The sequence below is a fragment of the Azolla caroliniana genome, unplaced genomic scaffold (assembly GCF_043228905.1).
Source record: "Azolla caroliniana isolate FFs.n. ecotype wild unplaced genomic scaffold, voAzoCaro1.0.p SCAF_5, whole genome shotgun sequence".
In the NCBI taxonomy this organism is placed as follows: domain Eukaryota; kingdom Viridiplantae; phylum Streptophyta; class Polypodiopsida; order Salviniales; family Salviniaceae; genus Azolla; species Azolla caroliniana.
This window is the reverse complement of record NW_028230440.1, coordinates 6,003,519-6,020,883: the sequence shown is the minus strand read 5'-3', so window position 1 is coordinate 6,020,883 and position 17,365 is coordinate 6,003,519. Positions and strand designations below refer to the sequence as shown.

General features: G+C 44.1%; 1 protein-coding gene across 1 annotated transcript; it reads right to left on the bottom strand.

Annotated features, from left to right (window-relative positions):
• Positions 1-12,862: 12,862 nt before the first annotated feature.
• Positions 12,863-16,632, bottom strand: LOC147863912 (uncharacterized). Its single transcript, XM_087319318.1, has 3 exons — positions 16,609-16,632; positions 16,256-16,516; positions 12,863-16,066 (listed from the first exon to the last, which is right to left on the bottom strand). Exons 1-3 carry the CDS (start codon positions 16,630-16,632, stop codon positions 12,863-12,865), a joined length of 3,489 nt encoding a protein of 1,162 aa, XP_087175444.1.
• Positions 16,633-17,365: the final 733 nt, after the last annotated feature.

Genomic DNA, 17,365 nt, shown 5'->3' with positions numbered 1-17,365 from the left:
TGTCAAAAGGAGGGTATGTTAAGCGATGGATCATTAATCAAACTTCAAATATTGGGAACATGGTTTATGACTTTATGGTCGGATCATCGTCAGGGCCTAAGTAGAACTACCAAGCAACCAAATGGTTGTTTCCGCCAAAGGCTTCCATTAGTGACCAGGAACTATAAATATGTATAGTTGTGGTACAAGTTAATTACTATGTTAAAAGTGTTGATGGGATAGTTTGGTTGTAAATGAGGGGGTGGGGACTATGATCACTTTGGTGAGAAGGCCAAAGTGAGGTTTGTTGTTGGTCTTTGATGTACTTTGTTTGCTAACTAATGCCAAAAAAATTTAAAAATAATATTTAACTTGTTGACTATTAACCAAATGCAATGCATAATATTGTGTTACACTCATAATAATGGATGGTCCTAAGGTTATAAACTCACTAATTGTCACAAGAGTGGAAGATTGTAAGTTTATGTCTACATGTAGATTTCTGATAAGCGTATTATTGTAAACCCCAAGAGGTTACATATGTAATGGTCATAATGTTGTGTGTCATTTTGAACATTCAATCACGCGAGCACCTGGATGTGTGCCCTACCCTTTAGAATTGTAGCATTTCACACAATAAATTTTATTAAAGGCCACATATTCTAATATCTATTGTATCGTCTTCCATAAAAACCAAGTTGTGAGTGTGTATCGAGGTTGGGTGGCAATATCTTGATTATTTCAGCCCACATACAAAGGCAAACATTCTATGGTCTCATACTTTTTTAATAGCGATATGCTCTCCTTACCCTTCAATGTCTTATGTGATGAGTTCCATGAGCATGCTCACTTGCTCTCATTTTCTAGTTTCAAACTTTCAAAGGCTTTTTAGCACATGGGCTCTTGAGAACATGTGATCTTGCATTATATCTACTCAAACAAACAATGAACATGCACAATCACATGCAAACAAAACTACTACGAGGCATTGTCTCTTTACTGGGGTGATTGCCCTCATCGAGGCTTTTTTATTCATCTTAACCATCAAAAATTTGTTTCTTGGTCTTTATGTTTCGGGATCTTCCAAAATTCTTGGTCTCAAATGACACTTTACTATAACTCATCTCCTTGATTTTCTTTATTGTCGAATATAAGGATGATAAATTTCTTCACATATTCTCAATTATTATTATCCATTGGGGATGACAAATCGTGTTGATATTCTATGAGTTTCATTATTATCTAGCCTCACTCTTCATCTTGTTTTGATCTAGAATTGTTAATTATGAGATTTCTCACCCACGATCTTATTATTATTGAAATGTCTTGTTTTTATGCAATTTATCTCCAAGTAGATTCATGGTTTATGAACACTAAGTCTCCATTAGCCTAAGCATCTTGAATTTCTCAATTTGTATTTATTTAAGAAAGATACACCCTACTATATTACTTGAGAAATGTGCATATAGAAAATAGAAGGAGACATTTCATCTCATCTTGAATTTGTCAATTTAATCTTAGCTTGGGTCGCTCGATATTTCTTCCTCATGCTTGTATCTCTCTCAACCCAATACCTTTTGTGGTCATGTTGGAGTGAACAATGTAACTAACCCTCTCATGTGTAGTCTAAGATGGGTTTAATTTAATATAGTATACAAGTTTAATTCTAAATATTGGATGCCTAGCCAATTTTGTAAAAAATGAGATGCATAATAAAAATGAATCCAAAATCGAGAAATATAGTTGGCCAACATGCGAACATAAAAAGGAGAAAAAGGAAGAGGATACTGTCATAATAATAAAATGCCTTCAACATCATATGTTTGCTAATAAAGTAGCAAAGTGCTTGTAACTATGATTATCATTATAGCAAGAACCTCTTCAATATCCTTTGAGAAGTTTTATTTGTTTGTTCCAAGAGGACATGCAAATTAGTCTACAACAAATAGAAAGGTATTATGTAGTCTCACATGCAACAAGAAGAAAATAAGGGTAAAAACAAGGTCTAAAAGGCATTTGAACTTAAAGTTTCACAAAATTTGGCAAAAAATGAATACATGTTTAATACTATATAATCAAAAGCCGGGGATATGTTGCCTATGGATTTAAGCCTAGTAAGAAAACTTTCACATATTCCATTGAAGACGATATAGCCTAGGTTTGGCTAGTGGAGAAGCGGATAATGCCGTCAGAATACATGTTGTGTCCTTTCACATTCCATATGTTCTGAGGATGTTGACATGGTATTGATACCATTGATGCAAAAGACTACCTACAAGAAATAAAAATAACAAGAATGAAAAGCTAAAACATACGGCCTTATGTCCATTCTAGTATGAAGAAGGGTCAAAACATTGTAAATGATTATAATTGTCCTTTTTTGTGCTTGCTAAGGATCAAGCTCACCTCCTAGTTGTAATGTGTACTAACAACTTGGCTATTGTGTATTATTGCCACTTGGCAATAATATGTATCTATCACATAATAGGCTATGGTAACAATAAGACCACCCTCCTAAAGAATTAGAGAATCAAGGGTGTATACATAAAAATTAAATAAGATATATATGTTTGTTATATGTGTGTTAGAAAGAGATTGTTATATGGTTCACGAGAATCAATGGGAAAGGTATGAAATATACGATGGAACCACTAGGGCCGTAGACCATGGAAGATGGGATTTGACATGGTTGTCTTTAAGTGTTTAGGAGGCCCGAGCATGTAAATTGGCACACAAGCGTGCTCTAGCTAAAATCCCTTCTAGGTGCATGCACATGTACTTAGTGTCAAAACTAGGATTGTATGTATTTTCATAACATTATATATCCTTGTATGTAAATGAGCATGTGCAACTGTGCTTCGGGAAGATATACATATGAGTGTGTATACATGTGTTTGTGCATTTGTAATAAACTATCCATGTATCAATTAATGAGCGTGTCTTCATAATGTGTCTTTATGGGTGTTTTTATATTGAATCGTGGTATATGTGTGCACAAAATTGTATGTGTACATGAAGATGTAATGTGTGGTTGGTTGTGTGTGTAGATGATCATTTATATATATGTGTTTGGGATTTGTGATTATGTATGTATTTTTGCCAAGGTATCTTTGTGTATATGCATGTGAATGCAAAGGGTTTAGATGACTTGGCAGATTGCTAACATTTGTGTGCATATTAAAAACATAAGGTGTAAATGGAAAATGTATGTTTGTTTACGATAGGTTGAAGGGTAAAGTGGGAAAAGTAGTGTGAATAATAGGCTCAATGTGGATCCTAGCTTTGTGCAATAATGTCACCAATCTAGGTTAGGTAGTGCGGAGGTTTAGCATTGAGACATTCTCCTCTATAGCAATTGGTCATAGAGGAGTATTGATTGATTGATTTAGATTATGTGGATAGATGTTTCTTTTTATCATCCAAAGGAGATTGATTGCGATCTAAGGGATAGAGCCTACCCATTGGCAAAGATCAGACTTGCAAAATTTCCGTTTAACATCCACATGAAACCAATTGTGATTATGAGACAAGGCCGAGCGTGGTGAGGATTAAACTTGTATTCTCTCAAATTATGACTTTTGATGTTATGGTGTAAACCACAAAGCCAACATCAAGAGAGGAAATCACCATGGTCAAATATTGAAGCATATCGGTTAGAAAAATTATTTATGCCTACAAATGAGGCGCATTTAGTGATGATTGATGAGGGGTGTGTGTGTGTGTGTGTGTGTACATACCCACACGCATACATGCATACACCAAAAGGGGGAGGGGGCACGTATAATATGTCATAAGAGAAAGTGAAGGCAGGGAGGAAAATCATTGTGGTATCTTAGAAGGCAAAGGATGCATATGGAAAGAAGAAAGTTATACCATTCAAGTCTCTCCAAGACAACAAATAACAATGATAATGCATAAAGAAATTTCTTGGGCTAGTTAATCACATTTACTAGATACTAGACATATTTACATGCATCAGTCTACCCTCTAATTGTAAAGAACTTGTTTTGGATGAACTAGAGGAAGTCCACGATAATAGTCAACCAAGTTGGCAAGTGTAGTGGGTAGAATTGTATGATATATGTGGGAGTACTTAGAGGGTGGCCCCCCCATGGTTAGAGACGGGGTAGTGTGCATGGAGCAAAATTTCGGTGTTCGTGTTGAACCACTTTCGACTTTTGGTGCTTCATTCTGGTACTTGGCATACCACATATGTTCTTATGTTTTCTCGTTTGCATTTGTAGCCCTTTACAAAGAGTCCTTGTTACAAGGCAATGCATACACACAGATTTGGTTTGGGTGATTTTGGCTTGACAGGGATTTGCACTTGTTTTGAAAGAAAATTTTCTCATTGCATTTATGCCACCCTTAGGTAGATGTTAGTTTTTTTTTGCCACGTGGCTGAGGTTCCTTTCTCTAGTCCAACGGTGCCATTTTTGTTCACTCGTGCTTGATAAGAATCCTTTGGGGGACCACGCTTGGATCGTCAGATTCGTCACCATGTAATGGGATTGAAACTCGATAAACTAAGATTTATAGGCATGATTGGTGGAACCCACTTGCTAGGGGTTGTGATTTCTTTTTTGGGGTTGTTGAGGTAGGAATGTTGAAACCGAAAGTTGCAAGGCCGGGGCAGGGCCTAACTTCAGTGCATCTTCAGAATGAGGCAACTTTCTTGAGGCCGCAACCTACATGAAGAGTTCTATATTGAAACCACTAGAGGTTGTGAAGTACATTAGTTTTGCACTCGTAACAATAATACATTCATTCGTGTTGCACCGACCTTGTCCTGCATGCATTACCCAATCTTGAACATGTGTCTTGCTAATAAGGGTTTTAATATCCAATGAGAGTGATCCCCACACACTGGATGGTCGTGTCATCGAGGCTTGAAAGTTACATAAGGGTCAACAAATGAAGTCATAACCAATGTTTGTATGAAAGTGTTGTGACAATGGCTTTAGTACTAAATTAAGGCCATTGTATCTCTACCATAGATTTCATATGAGAGATAAGAGGTGTTGGTTATTTGCAGTGTTACATGTCATGATATTTATAGTATCATGGGTCACTGTCTAGGATGACTCTACCAACATGACCACATTGTGTGTTAATCACAATGAACCATCGCTAACATTAGCATCCACTTCATTACAAGTCATGGTTTACCTCAAAGGATGAGTAGTTGTGTGGCTCGAGCCCTATATTCTCGTCTCTATCAATCTTCCAATCATTATCTAGGTGGCATTGGAGTAAGCTATCCTCAAAATCTATGGTCATCAAATTGTCGTCCATGAGTTGGCTACCTTCATGTTCATGCACTTTTTTATTGTAAACTTGCATTAGGTAATGCTACTCTCCATTCTTATATAGAGGATGTTGTTCTTGAAGTCAATGGCAAGTCAATTTACGTGAAGGAAAGGTCATCGTAACATGCAATCATGGCCCACTAGGTTGGCCGATCTAGTAATGACAAATGTAAGATTCACCTTTGATTGAGGCATATTATTAGTACTAACCCACTTTTGCAAGTAGGTGTAGTTGATAATAGTCCCACTCATGTATCAAATATTGTTAGAGTGTTGACAACGTTTACCTTTACAAGGAGTGTGAAACTAACATCATTGGCATCAAAAGGTGTAGTAGTCCATGCATTTAGTCATTATGGTTTTTGACCTCTTTTGTTATTAACCGTTCGGTTGTAGCAAAGAGTGCGGGTGACTTTGTGATATGGTAGATAATGTAATAGGAAAAGAAGAGATTCTAAGCACAAAGGTGTGAGAGAGAGAGAGAGAGAGAGAGAGAGAGAGAGAGAGAGAGAGAGAGAGAGAGAGAGAGAGAGAGAGAGAGAAACTCAAAAATTTTCATTAAAATGAAAGGAAAGACCTTATGCAACAAACTAGTTTCGCTCGCTTAGAGCTCATCAGTGCAAAAGGTCATGTAAATAAAAAAGGTGGTTTATATAGGATGTTGAGAATGGGGAAGGGAGGAGAAAGAGGGAAAGTATAATCATAGTGAGTGGGGTGTAATAAGAGTGTAAATAGATAGAAGGCTGTAAGGATTTAAGGTGGAAGATCTTGATGATAGGGGGGGTGGTGGTAAAGGGGAAAATGAGTTGGTGATAGGAAGATTGATAGGGTGATAAGACAGATGAGTGAGTGGGAGTGGGATAGGGTGATAAGGGGAAATGAATGAGTGATAGGGTATGTAATTATAAGTAAGTAAACATAAGATGGTGAGAAGGGGAAAATAAAGGAAGGGAATAAGAAGGGAAAGAAAAAGGAAGTTAGTAAGAGTGGTGGAGAGAAGGTTTGAGGGAAAAGAGGGAAGAGAGAGAGAGAGAGAGAGAGAGAGAGAGAACTATGGATTTTAGTGAAATGTGTACAAAAAGGTAGTGAGAGGTATAGGGGAGGGGGAAGGGAGAAGGGAGAAAAAAGGGAGAGAGAGAGAGAGAGAGAGAAAAGAAATGAGTGAAGATATAAAATACATATGTAGTGATGTCGGAAAAATGTTCTAGGGCTTCATCTAGGTATGTTTTTTTATTGAGGACACAAACTCCGATGTTTTTGTCCGCTAGTAGGATGATTATTTGTTTGTTTTTTCTACGGCTGGTTAGTGCTATTTGGAGGTGTAGTGGTATTTTGGTATTAGGCTGTATATTATTATGGAGGTTTGTGGAGAGAGAGATATTGTGTTTATGGAGTATAGACTCTAATGGTGGATACTTAGTAGGAGGGTTCCAATTCGGGTTGGGTAGTTTGAAGGGATTAGAGGGGGGAGAGTTTAAGTCTTTAAAGAAATGTTTAAGTCTCAAGGATCTACTGAGGTTTTGGTATTCTTGAAGAATGGATTGGTTAGTAGGTGGGGGGCAGGGGGGTATAAACAGAAGTCCTAGGTTTAAAAGTTTGATTTCTAATTTACTAAGGGCGTAATTTGAAAGATTATGAATTTTGCTTTTTAAGACGGGAGTAAGTGGTGTATTTGATAATAGTCCCACTCATGTATCAAATATTGTTAGAGTGTTGACAATGTTTACCTTTACAAGGAATGTGAAACTAACATCATTGGCATCAAAAGGTGAGTAGTCCATGCATTTAGTCATTATGGTTTTTGACCTCATGATATGGTACATGTGACAGCAGAAAAGAGCCAACAAAGTCAAGTTTTATAATAGGTTGGGATTTTGGTCATTATCAAAAGGAAATGTAAAAAAGAAGAAGTCAACAACAATGGTAAGAGCTAATTTTAGAACAAAAGGGTGAAGTGTTCAATACTTGCTAAAGGCAATTGATGGTAAAAGAGGTGATCTATATTTTTTTTTCCAAAAACATCTACTTCCATTAGTTAAGAATGTACAAAGGAATCATTTACAACTCATATCTTACAAGACATCTTGCATGTCAAAGGAAAACAATGTGTAGATGAAACTGTTGAGAATCAACGCTCCGATTCGCTTTCACCACTCGGCCACAACCGAGAAATCACGAATCAATGCAGCAGAAAATAGGAAACACAGAGAAAGACACGATAACACAGGGATTGACGTGGAAAACCCTATACGGGAAAAACCACGGGAGTGCAAGACTCCAAACCAAAACTATGCACAGAGAAATATACAATGGCGAGCTGCAAGGCGACGACCTTGAGCTCGCTATCCTCGCCACAGGCGGCGGTATTACACAGAGGCGTCGACCTCTCCCTCTCTCACGCTCTATCTCTCACGGCTGCTCTCTCTTCACTCCTCTTGAGTGGAAAAACAGAAAAATGAGTAGCAACAACACAATTGTTTGCCCTAAGTCATATTTATACACATATGACTTTAGGGCTATTTACAACTATAGCCTCAAGGGCCCTTGGCGAACATATTCACAGATATGTCCCCGCATCCGGATCTCTCTCCGGGTACATTCGTCATCCGGCTCCGAAGCCGGGGTCTTCATCATCCGGTTCTGAAACCGCAACCGGGCTTGTCGTCATTCATCTCCGGACATCCGACCATCCCATCCGGAGGGACCGCAATCCCAACAAACTCCCCCTTCACTTCGGCATGGGATGTCTCTCCAATCCGATCCTCTTCCGGCATGCTTCCAGCTTGTCGGGTGTAAGTACCTTGGTCAGCATATCCGACCCGTTCTCGTCCGTGTGGATCTTCGTCAGCACGAACTCCTTGTCTTCTATCCTTTCCCGGATCCAGTGGTATCTACGCTGGATGTGCTTTGTCCGGGAGTGATAGGCCGCATTCTTCGCAAGGTGGATGGCACTCTGACTGTCGCAGTAGAGTCGGTACTCCTCCTGCTGGATACCGAGCTCTCTAATGAAGTCCTTCATCCATATTATTTCCTTGCCGGCTTCAACAGCCGCCATGTACTCCGCCTCCGTGGTTGACAACGCAACCGTCTTCTGCAGCCTCGACTGCCATGAAACAGCTCCCCCTGCATACGTCATCACATACCCTGATGTGGACCGGCTGGTATCTGCATCAGCCGACATATCCGAATCGGTGAAGCCGTCGAGTTCGGGCTTACCGGAGCCGAATCGGAGGCACACGTTTGCCGTGCCCTTCAGGTATCGGAGTATCCACTTGGCCGCGTTCCAATGCTCTTTGCCGGGATTGCTCATGTACCGGCTCACCACTCCGACTGCATATCCTATGTCCGGTCGGGTACACACCATTGCGTACATCAAGCTCCCGACGGCAGAGGCATATGGTACTTTCATCATGTCCTCCTTCTCAGCCTTTGTCTTGGGGCTTTGCTTGCTGGACAGCTTGCAGTTTGCCGGGAGTGTTGACCCGACCGGTCTTGCTTCCGACATGTTGAACCGGTGAAGCACCTTTGTCACGTACTTCTCCTGTGACAACCACAACTGCTTCTTCTTCCGGTCCCGGATGATGTGCATCCCTAGTATTTGCCTCGCCGGACCCAGGTCCTTCATTGAGAAGGTTCGGTGAAGAGCCTTCTTCAGCATCCGTATCTTGACCTGGTCTCGTCCGACGATCAACATGTCGTCCACGTACATGAGGAGTATTAGAAAGTCTCCTCCTTCGAACTTCTTCACAAACACGCAGTGATCGGACTGCGTTTTGTGGTACCCTTCGTCTGTCATGAAGGAGTCGAACTTCCGGTACCATTGCCGGGGAGCCTGCTTCAGACCGTAGAGGCTCTTCTTCAACCGGCATACCAGGTGCTCCTTCCCTTTCTTCTCGAATCTTTCCGGTTGCTACATGTAGATCTCTTCTTCGAGGTCACCGTGAAGGAATGTCGTCTTCACGTCCATCTGTTCTACCTCGAGGTCCATGCTTGCCGCTATGCTCAGCACCGTCCGGATGGAGGTCATCTTCACTACCGGGGCAAATATCTCGTCGAAGTCGACGCCCTTCTTCTGCTGAAACCCCTTCACCACGATCCTGGCTTTGTATCTCGGGGGGTTTCCGGCATCTCCCGGTTTCAGCTTGAACACCCACTTGTTACGGAGTGCCCGTTTTCCTTTCGGCAATTCCACAAGTTCATATGTGTGGTTCTCATGCAGGGAATCCATCTCCTCCTGCATAGCACTTAACCATCTGCGGCTATGGGTGTCATGCTTCGCTTCTTCAAAGCTCTCCGGCTCCCCCTCGTCGGTTAGCAGCACGTGCACTGGTTCCGGAAATCTCCGGGGAGCCCTTCTCTCTCTTAGAGGATATCTCCGTTCCGGAGCTTCGGTAACCGGTTCTTCCGATTCTTCTTCATCCGAATCCATTTCGGGATCGGGGCCGGTTCCGGTATCATTTTCATCTTCTTCGGCCGGTTCTATTTCTTCACCGTCTTCGGCCGGATCTTCGAGTGTTAACCGGTCCCTTGCCGGTCGGGACTGCTCCTCGTAGAGTTGATTCTCACCGGTCGACTTGGAGCTCTTCATCTTCTTCTCCGACTCCCAGTCGGCGAGTGTCTTGTCCTCCATGAAGATGATATCTCGACTCCTGAATATCTTCTTGTCGACCGGGTCCCATACTCGGTAGCCGAACTCGTCGTCGTCGTAACCGAGGAATATGCATGGCCGGGTCTTTGGATCTAGCTTTCCTCTCCGGTCCTTTGCCACATGCACGTATGCGAGACACCGAACACCTTCAGATGCCGATAGGATACTTCCCTACCGGTCCACACTCTCTGCGGCGTGTCTCCGTCCAAAGGTACTGAGGGTGATCTGTTTATCACGTATGTCGCCGTCGACATTGCCTCAGCCCAAAACCCCTTGGGTAATTTCGCATGCGCCAGCATACTCCGGACCCTCTCCATTATGGTCCGGTTCATCCTCTCGGCCAGCCCGTTCAGTTCCGGCGTCTTCGGCACAGTAAACTCGAGCCGGATTCCCTTCGAGCGACAGTACTCCGCGAACTGCCCCCGGTATTCCCCTCCGTTATCCGCTCGTATCGCTTTCAGCTTCTTGCCGGATTCCCTTTCCACTCTCGCGTGGAGTTCTTTGAAGACGGACAATACTTGGTCCTTTGTCTTCAACGATGCCGTCCACAGCTTTCGGCTGTGATCATCAATGAATGTTACGAAGTACTGGGCTCCGCCATGTGACTTCGTTTCTACCTGACACACATCGGTGTGCACCAACTCCAATGGTGCGCCACGTCTCGTCGGTGGCCTTGAGTGGAAGGAGGTTCGGTTTTGCTTACCGGCTAGGCAATCGGTGCACTTCTCCAGGTGCACACGCTTCACTGGAATAAGGTTGTCTTCTGCAAGCCTCTTCATCCCCTTTTCACTCATGTGGCACAGTCTCTTGTGCCACAGCTCACCGGCATTGTCGGCTGCCACGTTCAACTCTTCCGGACACAACCGGGCATTCATAAGGTACAGTGTGTTGACTTTCCGGGCCCGAGCCACTATCAGGCTCCCCTTGCTGAACTTCATTACGCCGTTCCGGATGCTACCTGTGTAGCCTTCATCGTCTAGCCTCCCGGCCGAAATCAGGTTCAATCGAACCTCCGGAACGTGTCGGACATCCTTCAGCAGCATTTTGCATCCGGTCGAGGTTGTCAACCACACGTCTCCTATGCCGGCAATCCGGCACGTACCTTCATTTCCCATCCGAACACAGCCATGCTCACCGACTGTGTAGGATGAGAAGTATCTTCTCTACGGGGTCAGGTGGAACGATGCTCCGGAATCGACCACCCAGGTCGTCTCATCGCCGGCAATGTTTAGTTCACCTTCTTCGGTGATGAGCATGATTTCTTCCTCACTTGCCGCGAGTGCCGTCGTTCCTTTCCGGTCCTGCCCTCGCCGATCCGGACCTCTCCGGCCCGTGGCTCCCCGGTATGCACCGTTTCTCTCCGGTGACTTCTTCGAATCGGTGTCGTCGGCTCCGTTGTCCTTTCGGTAATGCCGACAATTCTTCCGGAAGTGCCCCGGCTTCCCACAGTGGAAGCATGTGGGTCTTCCTCTTGACTGCGACCGGGTCCCCGACTTCTCCCGTCTTTGCGGACTCCGGTTCCATTGTCTTCCCCGTTCCGATTCGGTAAGCAGCGCCTTCGAGTCGGAGGCCGGTTCTTTATCTCTCCGACGCGCTTCTTCGTTCAAAATACTTGTCTTTACCGTTTGTAGGGACAAGTTATCTTCCGTGCAGGAGGTGCTGAGAGTCACCACCAAGTTCTCCCAGCTTTCCGGCAATGTACACATCAGAATGATGGCTTGCATTGCATCCTCCAGCGGGAACTTGATCGCCGCAAGCTGGTTCACGAATCCCATGAACGTGCTTACTTGTTCCACCATACTCTCGCCGTCCCGGTACTTGAGGTTCACTATCTTCCTCATCAGGGAGGTCCGGTTCAACGCATTCTTCCTCTCGTAGAGGCCCGACAGCTTCCGCCACATCTCATATGCATTGATGTCGTTCGCCACATGTTGTAGAACGCTCACGTCGACGTATTGCCGAATGGTTGCAACGGCTTTCCGGTTCAGAAGCCTCCATTCCGACTCAAGTACCCCCTTCGGTATTTCCGACCTGTCAATCGGTTCGTACAGGTCCCGAACAATCAGAAGATCCTCCATCTTGATCTTCCAGTCGGCGTAATTCTGCGCATTCAGCACCATCATCCCCGGCTGCCCGCTGCTGCCGCCTTCCATTTTCTGCACTGCCGTCGCTCTGATACCACTTTGTTGAGAATCAACGCTCCGATTCGCTTTCACCACTCGGCCACAACCGAGAAATCACGAATCAATGCAGCAGAAAATAGGAAACACAGAGAAAGACACGATAACACAGGGATTAACGTGGAAAACCCTATACGGGAAAAACCACGGGAGTGCAAGACTCCAAACCAAAACTATGCACAGAGAAATATACAATGGCGAGCTGCAAGGCGACGACCTTGAGCTCGCTATCCTCGCCACAGGCGGCGGTATTACACAGAGGCGTCGACCTCTCCCTCTCTCACGCTCTATCTCTCACGGCTGCTCTCTCTTCACTCCTCTTGAGTGGAAAAACAGAAAAATGAGTAGCAACAACACAACTGTTTGCCCTAAGTCATATTTATACACATATGACTTTAGGGCTATTTACAACTATAGCCTCAAGGGCCCTTGGCGAACATATTCACAGATATGTCCCCGCATCCGGATCTCTCTCTGGGTACATTCGTCATCCGGCTCCGAAGCCGGGGTCTTCATCATCCGGTTCCGAAACCGCAACCGGGCTTGTCGTCATTCATCTCCGGACATCCGACCATCCCATCCGGAGGGACCGCAATCCCAACAGAAACAACATAAAAAAACAACTCCAAAACACCACATCATTCTATGTGTATAGCATTACTCGAACACCTATTCTCCACGTGAGCCTCATACAAAACAGAATTCAGCATATATGTCCTCCATTCGCTCCTCATGGCAGCACCCATCTAGATGTTAGGAACACTTGGAGGGAACAGCCACCGCGGTGGTTGATAATTCCACTTCACTTTACCATCCATTATCTGCAGCATCGACGAACCGCTCCATTTCCGAAGGAATCGAGCTCTAGCTTTTTCACTTGCATCAGATGGCCCTTGAAGACTTTCAAACTCACCTCGCAACGTAGAAATAAGATTAAACCAGATCATCATTAAATTCTCAACCAGTGGGGTTCGTTTACCTGCGAGGGTCTCCTTGCACCGAGATACCCACACTTGCCAGACCGTAAGGCCGACCAGTAATACCCATATGTCCACGTAGCGTTCCTGTAAGAAGAATAAACCTCCTTGCATTGATGGTTGCACAGATCCTTGCTTTACCATTAAAGAAGGACTGTTTCCATCCCACCCTTGAAACCACGAGGCCGATTCAGTGGCCAGCCAAGTGATTGCTGCGCTCGATACATGAACCTCAACCCCAAAACGAGCCAAGATTCTTAAGCTCCTCAGCCAGATTTCTTGCGCTCGTGGGCAGCACCACAAACAATGAGCGATGTCCTCCAAGCTAGCACTACACGCCTTGCAACCACTCATGCTGCCTCTATTCCCAAGCCACTCTCCTGTTGGAACAACCCGATGGGTGATTAACCAGAAAAACACTTTGATCCGCTCGGGAAGGGATGAGTTCCATATCCTGCTCTTGGTTCTATCCACGAAGATTGAATCAATAGCTGCATGGGTCCACTTGTTGGCACATTTCTCACGATACGAACCTAACTTTCTCCCCAAGCGCGTCGAGTATTTGAAGAAACCTAGTGATTTAGCTTGTTCTCCCTTCCACCTATATTCAGCGGGATCCCATTCTACGCGCTCGAGAGGCTTGCCTTCAACCACGTACAAGATCCAATCCTCCTCGACCTCTTCGACTGGTGGATTCACCTTCCATTTCTTTCCGTGTCTTGCCACAATTCTAATAGGGTACCAGCCTGCACTTTCATCTAATAATCCCATCAGGACGGTCTTCCCACTCTTTCCTAGACCCCTGACATTGATAATATTTCTGGTACCATCACATTGTCCAGACCATTCACCCTCTTCCTCATTACCAATAGGAAGCGAGGAGACAGCTGTATTGACTACGTCAAGCATCTTTCTGCCATTTCTGACCTTTCCCATGTCTTCATATAATTGATCACGATTATTGCCGGACAACCGCAGCCAATCAGCCACCGAGTGTATCCCTAGACAATGCAATATAGCCCACGACATGCGCTTGCTTTGTCCAAGCATCATTCCTTCTGGCGATTGCACGGTCTCGTTCCACGATAGGGGTTGGCACATCCATTCAGCACTAGTACTTGGACGATTCCGACTTAGATGCCCACGAAGCATACTCCACGCCTGCATCACTGACATACAAGTATGATCAGCCAATCGGTTAGATTTCCTCAATTTTAAGTCCATGCAAAAAGGCCACGCTTTGTGTGACTTCCATTGCCCACCCAATCTTGGACTCCATAGAATGCTCCTATTATGTATCAATGTTTTCCATAACTCATCACCGGGTAGCAAGCTTCTTACCAATATATTACATAACAATGCCTGACTCTGCAATCCAGGGTCAACCAATCCTAAACCCCCCTTACTCTTGGGAAGAATCAATGTAGACCATGATACTTTGGCTGCCGCATTGTCTTTCCTCATCCCCGCCCAAAGAAATCCCCTAATACACGCTTTAACAGTACGAATAGCTTGCTTGTCAAACATCCACACTGAAACTGCATGCCATAATGTAGACAAAAGCACATGGTTAGCTACTATGATCCTGCCAGCCAATGATAAGTTCATCCCTGACCAGTTGCGAATTTTGTCACAGATTTTGCTTTGAATATGTTGCAATTGAATTCCCTTGTCGATATCTACCCCAATCCACGTTCCCAGATACCTAGTGGCTTCCCCATTTGCAATCCATTTGAATTCAGCATTTGGATTCCAAACAGGCTCGGGCTCCAAGCTGGTCCAAAAACCCTTGGACTTCTTCCAATTAATGGACGCTCCCAATGCCTTGCAAAAGAGCTCAATAGCACTCTGTGCCCTCTCAAGATTCGCTTCATTTCCTTGGAGGTATAACATCGTATCGTCCGCGAACTCCGAATCCAGCAGGGACTTCCTTGCATTAGGGATCGAAAGACCATGAAGATTTGCCCCTTGGCTATTAAAAAGGGCAGACATTGCTTCAGTAATAAAAAGGAAAAGAAAGGGGGCAAGAGGACAACCCTGCCTGATGGATCGAGTAAGAATGATTTGAGCTCCTTTCCTCCCTGCAATCAGCACCTTACTCGAGCCATTCCTATATAAGGCTTGGGCAGCACACCTCCATTCCAATGGTAGCTCAATGACCTTCATCACTTCTTCCAAGAAAGACCATTGCACTCGATCATAGGCTTTCTCGAAGTCGAGCATCAGACAGGCTAAGTTTTGATTGGTCACCTTCGCCGTTGCAACAGCCTCCCAAAACAAAATCACGTTGTCCATAATAGAACGATGCTCCATGAAACCAGTTTGATTGGATTGGATGATATCGCCTAGGAAGGGCTTGATTCTCTGCACTAATATGTTAGCAAAATTTTTATAAATTAGGTTTAAAATTGTAATCGGCCTCCATTGCTTAATCTCGTGCAGCGTAGTCTCCGATTTCGGAATCAAGTAGATCAAGCCTTCATTGAAGCTACTCGGCATCCGTCCCGTTCTCCACATCTCTTGCAGTCCAGCTTTCAAGCTTGGAAAAATTTGCTCCCAAAACTCCTTGAAGAAGGCTTTGGGAAGACTGTCAGCACCAGGACAAGCCATACTCTGTATCTTATCTAGCCCCGCTACAATCTCTTCCTCCTCTATGGCTTTTGACAACTGCGCTTTAGCTGCTTCTCCAATCCTGGTTTTCAAGCATGTAATTACACCATGCATCAGGTTACTCGGAGGGTCGTTTGTCAACGTAGGAGCTAAAAGGTCTCTGTAGTAATTAGTCGCCATTTGCAAGATTTCCTCTTGATCAAATGTCATTGAATCATCCTCCCGTTTGAGACTATGAATATGTGTTCCTCTCTGTTTCAGAGTCTTGGCAAGAAAAAATTCCCTGTTAACTTTATCTCCCTTGACAGCCCACCATGCTGCTGACTTTCTGAAGAGGAATTGCTCACGTTGCTGTCTAACCTCCTACAACAACCTAGTGGCCTCCTGCAGCCTGTCTTTCGCCCAAGCACAACATGGGTCCACTTGCGTGAGCTTTTGAGCTGAGATGACTGCCTTCCTTAGGCATTGCAGACGGTATTGACACCTTAACAGCTCCTCCCTAGCCACTTTCTGAAGAAACAAAGAAGAATTAATAATATTTTCCTCTAGTACCTGTATCGGGTCGTGGGCTGATGGGGATGCCGTCCAAATGGTATTCATTGCATCCTTAACCTTTTGGATACCGAAAATCTTCGGAGGAATCCTCACATTGCTCTCACTCTTCTTCTTATAAATAGGTTCAAGAGTCAAGGATACTGGAAGGTGATCCGAATAAGTAAAACCAGCAAGAATGGATGAGAAGCCACTCCATTCCTCTATCCCGGGGCTCACATAGATGCGGTCCAATCTAGAGTGACATCCTTCACTCTCCTTCTAGCCAAATCGTGAGAACCTTAAGGAATTCACCTCAACTGCCATAGTAGAATACCACGAGTCTCGGATTCCCAACATAGAAGTTAAGAAACCCCACGCTCTAAACTCCTCCCCATGTAGCAAGTTCGAATGAGCCCCAAGACAATCTTCCACTCTCTCTGTCATGTTAAAATCCCCTGCCACTATCCAATTGTCGACGGAGGGAATTTTGTTTGCCAACAGTCTCCAAAATGAGGTCCTCTCATTGCTAATGTTAGGTGCGTAGACATTCAGCACCCCAAATTTTACATTCCTCCATTCCAAGTAGCAAAACATAGCCCTACCTTCGATCAATATGCCATGATCCAAGATGATGATATCCGCTGATTTCCTCACCGAAATACACACTCCACCTCTCCTTTCTAACACGCCGTGAGCAGGAGCCCACCATGTGTACCAATGATGATAAAAAAATATGCAACATTAAACGTGAATATGTTCACATGCTTTTTATTGAAACCAAGCACCAATACAAGGATAAGAACAAGTGCATGTTCAAAAGGGAAGAGCATGCAGTGAATGGGTGAAAGGTGATATTACTATTTTTATATAACAAGAGATCTCCCAAATGATAGGTAATAGAGCTCATAGTCAAGTTCTCAAGTTTTGGGAATCAAGCCCTACTTTGCAACAAATGGGATCACGAAGGTGCGTGGGAGGCTTATGATAACGAAGACAATTTTGTTGTCGATCATTGGCTAGCCATGTTGAAACTCAACGATACCCCCCCAAATTTCATCTAATGCTAATATTTCCTCACTTCAATCTTGCACATTACAATATAAATGGGTTCAAATATATATTCTGAAC

Bases quoted from the DNA above. Each gene is read 5' to 3' on its own strand.
- LOC147863912 (XM_087319318.1), bottom strand. From the start codon at position 16,632: ATGGGGAGGAGTTTAGAGCGTGGG. The intron at 16,517-16,608 runs GTTTCTTAACTT...CGATTTGGCTAG, and splicing joins GGAGGAGTTTAGAGCGTGGG to AAGGAGAGTGAAGGATGTCA. The intron at 16,067-16,255 runs GTACTAGAGGAA...AGGTTGTTGTAG, and splicing joins CAGCCCACGACCCGATACAG to GAGGTTAGACAGCAACGTGA.